The 10,489-nt window shown below is 35.2% G+C and overlaps 1 protein-coding gene across 2 annotated transcripts in view; it reads left to right on the forward strand.

Annotated features, from left to right (window-relative positions):
* Nucleotides 1-39: 39 nt before the first annotated feature.
* Nucleotides 40-10,489, forward strand: part of BORA (bora, aurora kinase A activator) — a 29,119-nt gene continuing 18,669 nt past the window's right edge. The window contains exons 1-5 of one of the 2 annotated variants that reach the window (XM_005885648.2): nt 40-139; nt 1,053-1,218; nt 3,235-3,341; nt 6,651-6,696; nt 9,813-9,894. In XM_005885648.2, coding sequence (XP_005885710.1) covers nt 1,069-1,218; nt 3,235-3,341; nt 6,651-6,696; nt 9,813-9,894 — 385 coding nt within the window. In that variant the 5' untranslated portion in view covers nt 40-139; nt 1,053-1,068. Of the gene's footprint in view, nt 140-170; nt 395-1,052; nt 1,219-3,234; nt 3,342-6,650; nt 6,697-9,812; nt 9,895-10,489 lie in introns of those variants that run through there. The other variant, XM_014532882.1, reaches the window with a different exon arrangement.

Raw genomic sequence — 10,489 nt, forward strand, 5'->3', positions numbered from 1 at the left:
CGCCAGCCCCGTGCCTGGTTGGCCTGTGACAGCGCGGAAGCGGGGAGTTAAAGAGTCGGCGCCTGTGGTGGGAGCAGCCTGGGCCCTCGGGAGCGTTGGAGCCGCCTTCGGGGGGCTTCCTGTTGACACGCTCCGTTAGGTACGTGCTCGGTAGTTCCTGGCCTTGCTCTTTCCTCGAGTTGGAGAGCTCGCTCTGCCCGGCTGCGGACCCGCCTGCCCGCTCCCTCCGGGATGCATGGGAGCGGCGAGGGGAGTAGGGACTGAACGGAGGGGCACCACGGCAGAGCGGCAGCGTGGCGTGGAGGTGACAGGTGTGAATGTCCTCCGCTCTCCACCCGAAGAAGCCGGCTGCGCTTCCGCCTCCCAAGAAGTGGATTCTTCTTTCTCTCGCTTTGTAGGTCTCTTTGCCTGGAGTCATGCAGTCTCGTCTGCTGCCCTGGGGCTCTTAGCGAAAGGAGGGCGAGGAGACAGCCAAAGGCGGTTAACTTCTGGTCTCTCTCTCATCAGTCATACTTCTTTGACGGGGCTGATGTGCCAGAAAGGCTCACCTGCACAAGCTCTATCGTCTCTTGCTTTGCTGTAAATAATTGTTGTGTAGTAACTGCAGCTTGATGGGGAATTGCTGGGATATCCGAAAGATGTTCAGCGTGTTTAGAGACTTAATACCGTGGTATAAGACCTCTTAATATAGGTGTAAGACCTCTAGTTGGAAGGCATTTTGTGCCTCTTATAACACTTAGTTGCCTCGGTGAAAGCAGACCTGAACTCATTCACCTTTGGCTAACTGTTACTTAGATGCCATTTAAGTTCTCTGAGCTTAATTCCGTAAAATGGTATCACTAATACCCGACTGCTCTGGGTTTCAAGGTTATTGGGAGGATCCCTTGAGAAAATGTATGTGATGCCTTTTGGTAAACTATATAAACTAGCTCCAACAGCGTCAGGTTTTCAGTTAATTTTGAGAACTGTTTGTTGAATACTTCTTGATTATCAAAATGAATGTCTATGGAACTTTGCAGTTCTATTGTATGTCCTTCTGATTTCTTTTTTAGTTTTCTTCTCTGTGCTATGGGAGATGGCAAAGAACCAAAAATGCAAATAACACCGGAAACTCCAGGAAGGATCCCTATTTTAAATCCTTTTGAAAGTCCTGGTGATTATTGTAATCTCCATGAACAAACTGTCTCCAGTCCTGTTTTTAAATCAACAAAATTACCAGTAAGTTATTCTTGACTAGTGTTCACAAATAATTTTATTTATTTATTTACTTATTTATTTAAAAATAAAGGTTGATTTCAGAGAGGAAGGGAGAGGGAGAGAGAGATAGAAACATCAATGATGAGAGAGAATCATTGATCTGCTGCACCCTCTCCACTGGGGATGGAGCCCGAAACTTGGGCATGTGCCCATGACCAGAATGGAACCCTGGGCCTTTCAGTCTGCAGTCTGATGCTCTATCCACTGAGCAAAACCGGCTAGGGCTACAAATAATTTTAAATAAAAATATCTTTCTTTACAAAGTAAGGGGAAATTTACCATGGAGCATATATTACTTAGAACGTACTTTTTTAATTGTAATGTTCATTATAATCTAATGTTTCAGCTAAAAACAACTTAGCTAGGAGTTTTTAAAGTTACCATTTCTCTCTCTCTCTCTTTTTTAATAGATTACATGTTAGCTTCCTGCAATTGTGCTGTCTATGGTTGGTGATATATAAATATAGATACCATATTTGAGAAGATCCTGTGTCATCTAGTTATCCACTCTCATTTATTCAGCAAACATTATTTGAAGGCTGCTATGTGTCAGATACAGTGCTAGGCATAGAGATTACACTGCAAACAAGTCAGGGTCATTAGACACAAATTCCAAAGGAGTTTATACTCTAATGCAGGGGTCAGCAAACCTTTTCCTACAAACTGTAAATATTTTAGGCTTTGCTGATCATCTGGTTATTGTAACAACTACTCACCTGTGCCTTGTATCACAAAAGTGGTCATAGGCAATATATAAACAATAAAGCTTTACTTATGGGCAGTGAAACTTGAATTTCATGTAATTTCCATGAAATACTAATATTCTTTGGGGTTTTTGTCAACCATTTCATAGCTTGCAGATTGTATTATGGGATAGACACAACTACATTAGCAACTTCAAAAGAATATATGTGCTGACTAGTGGTTAAGCACAAGGGTGATATGGAAGGGAACGTGCTCTTCTGGGGATTAGGGAATGCTTAATCACTTTAGCTTATTTTACTGTTAACCGGCTATCCTGGAGAATTTCTTTTCAAGTCTGATCTTCAAATCTAGTAAATTATCTAGAAAACTGCAAATTGTGTGGCTGTTTATGCTACTTGTTCATATCAGTTTGAAGTAGGTATGCAGAGGGAAGTTTTATTTATACAATATATATTGATTCATTACTCGGACCTCATTTTAATTGAATCATATTAAATCTTAGTTTATCTGTTAGTCTTAATAAAAATAATGGAATGACTCCAACTTCATCCTAAAAGCCAGAATGTATGGTATCTCGGGTTTTTAAGCCTGAATTTGTCAAAAATATATTCTGAATTACAGTTTAGGCCCTAGCTAGGTAGCTCAGTTGTTTACAGCATCATCCCAATACGCCAGTGTTGCAGGTTCAATCCCCAGTCAGGGCACATACAAGAATCAACCAATGAATAAGTGTTTGGTTTAATTAGATAGTTGGATATAGAAAGAAGCAGTGGTTACCATTCATAATTATTTTATGGATCAACTATTTTATGAGCTTTTGCAGGCACTTCTATAGTTAGGACTTTAATTTCAGTTCATTCTTATTGATAATAAAGACCTTAGGTAACTAAGAGATTTTTACTTTTATTTGGACATCACTGATGAGTGTTAATTGTAGATTTTCTATACCTCTTATATTCTACTATGAATCCTATTATTATGTAATTTTAAAAATCACCCAGAGGGAAGATTTGATATTTTAAAAGAGATATAATCGAGTCAATAATTAGTGTGATTTGATTACCACTTGTCATTTAATTTAGTGATAAAATCAGATTTAGAAATATGAGGTGATGGAAAAAATAAATTGAAAATAAATAAATACAGTAAATATAAAGTAAGATATTTTTATACTATAACCATTCTCATTATTTTTTGAAGTTGACATAGGTTAGCACTTTGATGAACTATTTTAATTTGCTTTTATTCATAATCTCACTTTCTTTTATTAAGACTCCAGGGAAATTTAGATGGTCTATTGATCAACTAGCTGTAATAAATCCTGTAGAAATAGACCCAGAAGACATTCATCGTCAAGCTTTGTATTTAAGTCATTCTCGGTAAGTTTTCCCTTCTTGCACTGAAGTGTAATAACATACCCTCACGTGAAGAGAGAAGGAAATTCCAAAGTTTTATTTTTATATATAAAAATATCGGAGGAAAAATTGTGATACAGATTTATGTTATCTAAATGAAGAGTAAGTTCAAAGAACTACATCCAGAATGATTCTCCTGCAAACAGTTCCAAATCTAGGTAGGAGTCCTTTTCTTTTAGAGGTAACCTTCTCTCTCAGCCACTTATGGGACAGCTCTGCCTCCTCAGCACTTGGAAGAGGGAAGGGCATTTTTACATGATTGTGGCTTTTGCCATTGAGTTGTTGCTTTGTTTTTTTGGTGGTGTAGGGTAAAGCATATTGTGTTTCATTGACACATGCATTTAGAGAAGCCTTACCAAGTTAAGACACATGGACTGGACTGGAAGAGTATCTTTTATTTATTTATTTATTTATTTAATTTCAGAGAGGAAGGGAGAGGGAGAGAGAGTTAGAAACATCAATGATGAGAGAGAATCCTTGATTGGCTGCCTCCTGCACACCCCCCACTGGGGATGGAGCCCACAACCCGGGCATGTGCCCTTGACTGGACTCAAACCTGGGACCCCCCAGTCTGCAGGCCGACACTCTATCTACTGAGCCAAGCCAGCCAGGGCTGGAAGAGTATCTTTTAGCAACAGAAAGAGCTTTTATAGACATCATCCAACTTTGACATAGGATATTTGGGGATCTGAATTATATTGTCTTGAATTCAAGCTAGTAATCAGAGGAGCCTTAACTTCTTTGTTGATGTATTGTGTAGGTTTCCAAGCACTAGTGTTCCTCTGACTTGAGATGCTTAACGATGCCTCGTGTAATGAGAATATGCACTTCTTTGGTAGAACAGACCTAGTTTTTTATTACAAACTAGAGGCCTGGTGCACAAATTCGTGCATAGGTGGGGTCCAGCTGGCCTGCCTTGATGGGGCCCCATTGGTCCAGGCCAGTGAGGGGGGGAGGGGACGCCGGCAGTTGGCCGGCCCACTCCGCCCCCAATCGGGGTGTTGGGGTTTGATTAGGGCCTGTATCAGGCTGGTTGGCTGCCTCAGTGTGTGTCATAGCCACCGGTCGTTCTGGTTGTTCCTCCATTCCGGTCGTTGGGCTTTTATATATATAGATTGCAATGATCTGTAATTACAAATGACAGATAACATTTCATTAAGAGTTTGAGAGACTGTTGTTGTCAGTTTCATAGTCTAATTTTTTTTACTTGAAAAATTTGAATAGTATGATCAGCTTTTAACTTTTGGTCCTAAGATTCATGTGTTGTTAGTCCAAAATAATAGGTAATTCTTTTCCAATTAAAATTCACTCACTCAAAGATGTACACATGTTGAGATGCTCTTGCAAATATTTGTCTTGGCTTGGTAACTTGATGACCATTCATTCTTAATTAATTATGTCTATCTAAAGTGTTGTAGAAAGGAATAGAATGGGGAATGAGCATAAAAGAATTTTAACTTAAATCTAAATACCTTTGAAAGAGGTGAAAAGACTATCTAAAAGCAAGTGATTCACAAATGACTAATTTTTTATTTCACACAAACTGTTTGCTTTGTTTTGCCTCTTCTCTTTATATATGCAACCATGGAAAACTGTAAACTGTCAAGAGATATTTATTGAGCACTGAGGCACTGCGAGGAACACACTGAAGAAGTATAGTATATTATTCCTGCCCTCTAGAGTTAATAATACTGTTAACCAAAGTTGTGACACAACATTTCTATACTTACTAATTAATGATGCATTGTGTGGGTAGGTTTATGAATCTTGGTGTAAACCAGTAGATACAGAATAGGGGTAAAGAGTGAGAAAACACCCTAATTTTAATTTAACTTACTAATGTAATTCCATGAATGGTTATGGCTCCCACCACAGTTAGTGAGTATACTTTTAAAACAGGCTGATTCATTCTTAGCAATGACTTTCAGTGTCTCTTCCTGTCTAATTCAAGTTCCCTAATGCATTGCTTCCTACCCTTTTCATGCCTTGCTACACATAAAAAATAACTGTAAGGCACACTGGTGTAAACAAATGAGTCTGCCCATACAGAAGGTAAACAGTCCTGAACCCCTTCTCCTCCTCCAAGAATCCATTCAGGGCATACCTGTAACCTATATGCATCATGCCAGTGTTCTGTAATATACGTACACATAATGTCAGGATACTGTACCCTATATGACTTGTTACAACCTTCCATGATCTGGCCCTACAATATTTAGCCAAACTGATATTCCGCTTCCAGTAGTTACCTGAATATTTCAAGTCCTTAAAGTCCCTCTAATGAAACAGCAAAACGTTTCTGAAAGAGGTATGCTAGATCAGGGCTTACTAATACTATATGCTATTATGTACTGTCATTTTGACCTGGTTATGTTCATGATAGGATTGAGTTATCCTCAAAATGGCTGTTGTTCAAGCTGGGATATGAGGATTATCATTGAAGTCTTTCTCATAACCGCTTTATTGAAAAATCCACTTGATTTTAGTTTCTGAAATGTATACATTATTATACAAGCTTTGTTAAGCCACAAACATGTATACATGAAAAAAATTAGAGAGATAAAAGTGACTTACTAATTTATTGATGGAAAGCAAATATTCTTTCCTGGAACAGATTAAAGAAGTGGTCCTACAAGGCTAACTGCTGAGTCCTTTGGCAAGTATATGCCTTGTGCTTGAGACCCGACATTTTTTGTTATATCTCAGCTGATAAATTTGTGTTACTGTAATTGCATATTGTATCAAAGTGAAAAAATTCATTTGGACAAAGTTTTTTGTTGATATTTTATTTCATTTTTAATATTTTTGCCTATTCAGCTGTCTAAGGGTGATAGTTTCTATTTCAGAATAAGAGTTGATTCTAAAATTATGACTATGATAAACTTGCTATAATTGAAAAAAATGAGTTTTGACAATTTTTATATTTCTATGGAATGAAATATTAATGTTGTGATTAAAAGATGAAGTTTATTCAACTTACTTCCATTATGTTGTAAATAGCAACTTTTGTAAAGTATTATCAATATAAGCCTTTTAAAAGAAAATGTTCCAACTGTGAATGGAATAGAGGGAGTTAAGCCTAACAGTGCAATGCTGAATATCTAAATAATATCATTAACTAAATGTGATAAAATTCCAATTTTTCTTTTAAAATGAGCTTAACATTTGCCAATTTTCAAGAGAAAGAAGTTATTTCTTTTAAAGGTTATTAATTTAAATGTTCAATCAGCTAAAGTAATGGCCTGGTTATTTTTCTTCTTTATCTTTGTATAGAATAGATAAAGATGTGGAAGACAAAAGACAAAAAGCCATTGAAGAGGTAACTTAAAACTGTTACTGATCATTAAAGCAATTAAGCATCAATTTCCCATGCATGTCACCTCTTTTAGGAAGACTTCCTTCAAATCCTTTACTGTCCTAGCGGCACACCAACCTGCCCATCCCCAGCTATATTAGTGCCCCTCTGTTCTCCCCTAAGACCAGTGTTTTTCAGCTATTTCAACACCTCATACTTACCTATACTATTGTGATGACTGAGTTATTGCTTTTATTCCCTAGACTGAATTCTTTTTTGCCTTATATTGTGCTTCATTCATCTTTTCATTCTCAGGGTATAGCACAGTTTGTGCCTTCCTTGTACCTTCAGAATATTGAGTAGCACAAACTTCTGTTTCAAGTTGGAGTTTATGTAGAGGAAGTTTTAGGCTGTGAAAATCTAGATTGGCATTGGTAATGGTTTTATCTTTTGTTGTTAATACTTGGATTTTTAAGGCAATATATTTAATGAAGTAAAATGTCTTACTGATCAGTAGAAAAGGTGTTTTACAAATAGGGTATTTTAAAATAAAAATAATGATTTTTTCACTTTTGCTTGTTTGCTGAACTTTTAGAGTGTAAGTAAGGGCTATTTATCTAGTTATTTCCTCAAATTCTTTATGTTATGGCAACATCTCTTATTTTTCCTTTTCCCCTCACTAGCCTCCTCTACCCACCTCTATTCCTTAGCTATACTTGGCTCTTCTGTACCCCAGGAGACTTCAGCTATGGTCTGTTCAGAGAACAGGCCCCTCTTGCATTTATTTTTGCAGTGTCAGTGTTGTCATCTTGTATTTCATATATAGCCTGTTTGTTAAAAAATAATTGCACAGGCTTTACTCCAAACAATATCTACTTTGTAATCTACCTAGTAATTCAATATTTTCATTCTGATCCAATCACTTGATTCCTCCCCAGTTGAATATTCTCAGACTCTTTCCCATTTCCCAACATTTTGGAAAATAGGCATTCTTTTTAGAACCCTCAACTTTAAAAGGAAATTCATCAGACTTAAGAAAATAAAGTCATAGTAAAGATTAGGGTCAATGTATTAAACAGCTTAAATTTTTTCATATATATATAGACATATTTGAAATAGAATAAATACACGCACATTATTAAAAAAAAGAAGTTCAAACTGCAAATAAAAAATACCGATGAAAACCAGGTATTCATCCCACATCCTAAAAGTAACTACTGGAACATTTATACTTACACATTAATTTTAGCATGCAATAGATTGTAGTTTTTAAGTATTTTACACATGTAGGATCATCCTTATATTTTTTTAAATCTTTTTTTCTTAATAATTTCTATTAGCCTTTTTTTGATTATCAGCATATACCAATTTTTAGTAATACCATAGTATTCCATTGTATGAATGTATCATAACCTAACCCGGCCTCTATTGATATTTATTTAGGTTGTGTTCAGTGTTTTTCTATCATATATAATGCCTTTTCTATCATATATAATGTTTTTCTATCATATATAGTGAACACCATTGTATATAAGTATTTGTGTAGTTGAAATGGACTTGCTAAGTCAGAGGCTTTGAGTTTTCACTTTCAGTATATTTTGCCATCTTGCCCTCCGAAAAGGTTGTACCAATTTTTACTCCAACTACATTATGATACTTTGTTTTCTCATATCTCCAATACTGGTTATTACCAACTTTTAATTTGTGCTACTCTTATTACTTTAAAATTTTGTCTTGTTATTTGGATTTGTATGTCTTTTATTTTGAGTGGTCTTTTGCATAATTTTTTGGGTCCTTTATTTTTTCTTCTTCTGGGAATTAACTATATCATAATCTCTGCCCATTCTCCCCCCACTCCCCTTTACATCTTTTCCTCATGCATTATAGGTAGTTTAGCAAATTTGTTCTTTGTTATAGGTCTAGCAAAATACAAAGAGTTGCCGCAAAAACATAGAGGAAAAGGAAGAATACAGTATTTGGCTTAATTTTATTTCTAGAATAAAAAAGGAAAGACATATATCCAAATGCTCTATCTCCATTTGATTATACTAGCCAGTGGAGTGCTGGTGTAACAACTGGCCATTTGGTTATGGGAAGAGTATGAGTTTTAGTGGTTGCTGCTATTATGATGTAAATATTCCAACTGCGGCCAATTTTAAGTTACTAATGTTATATCACTGAATGGGAAAAGAAGTGCAATGATATATCATTATATGTAGGAGTTCCACCAGACAGATCAAAAAACATAACCTTGGGCATAGATATTGGTAATGTAATAAAATAGTTAGCAAGTGATGATTTTGAGAATTTATTATCTTTACTTTTAATATAATTTATTATAATTTATGAATTTATAGCATTTTTAAAATTTGATAATATTTAATAAACAATTTGATTTGATATAATTTATTATTTATGAATTTATAGCATTTTTAAAATTTGATAATATTTAATAAACAATTTGATTTGATTTTAGGGAAAAGCACATGACAAACTCCTGAAATTACATAGCAAGTATTACCATCCAGAGTTAGCCAATGACAAGCATATTAACATTGGTCCTGAATTCTTTTGTAATATTTAATATTTTTTAAATTAAATTTATTAGGGTGACATTGCTTAATAAGATCACATAGGTTTCAAGTGTACATTTCTATAACTCAGGTTTGCTTGCAGCTTATTTTATTTTTAATATTAACTTTGCACAAAATTCCTGAAAATTTAATAATTAGATTTTGAGAGCCAGTACAAACTAATTCCAGCACACCACTCATACTGGCTTACTTCCATATGACTATCTCCATTTATTCCTTTCTCTTCTTCATCCTCACTTTTGTCAACATTATCCACCAAAAACAATTGGGGAAGAAATTAAAAATATTGTTTCTATGCTTAATACCTTAGCTTAATATGCAAGTTTCAAATTTAAGTGGTTGATTTACAGTATTAAGATTTCTCTTTATATATACTTTAAATTTCTTCCATTTCATCTTTGGTCATTTGTGCTTTTAAATCTTAATTTTTTAAATTATAACTATTAAGTCAGTATGTAATGTTTTTTATTATTTGAAAATAACATGGGTACCTTTTTATATTTTGGGGGGAATTTATGTCTAATTATATGACTTTTATCTTACTAGTTTTTCACTAAGGATGTTATTGTGCCCTCTCCTTGGACTGATCATGAAGGGAAACAGCTTTCAGAGTATCATTCCAGTAAATGTGAGTGTACTAAAAATCATATGAATAAGAAGCATAACATTATAAAAACCAGTGAATGTAAAACAACATATAGTGAAGTACTAGTTTACCTGCTTTGGTAAGGGACTTGCTATAAATTAAATTTCTGAGGATTTAACTATTTAAGGGTTAGAATTCAAAATTTGACTAAAATTTACTGAATTTGGGTTTTTTGGCCATTGTATTCTTAATTTAACTTTTTCTTCATGACCATTGTGAAAATCGGTTATATAATGATGGTCATAGATGATCTACAGATGCAGAAATAGTTGGTGTTGAATATAGAGATAGTGAGTCCCTCCAGAGCAGAGTGTAGGTTTTGTGTCTTCATCTGGAGCAGGTTTGCTTGCAGCTTATTTTAAAAGAATGGGACTTCCCACAAATTGGCAGTTATAGAATAGTCATGGGGGATGTAAAGTACAGCATAGGGATTATAGTCAACAATATTGTAATAACTGTGTGTTGTATCGGGGTACTAGACTTATCAGGGGGATCACTTTGTAAGATGTATAAATGTCTAACCACTGTGCTGTGCACCTGAAACTAATATACTAGTAATATTGAATGCCAACTGTAA

The sequence above is a fragment of the Myotis brandtii genome, unplaced genomic scaffold, assembly GCF_000412655.1.
Source record: "Myotis brandtii unplaced genomic scaffold, ASM41265v1 scaffold92, whole genome shotgun sequence".
NCBI classification, from domain to species: domain Eukaryota; kingdom Metazoa; phylum Chordata; class Mammalia; order Chiroptera; family Vespertilionidae; genus Myotis; species Myotis brandtii.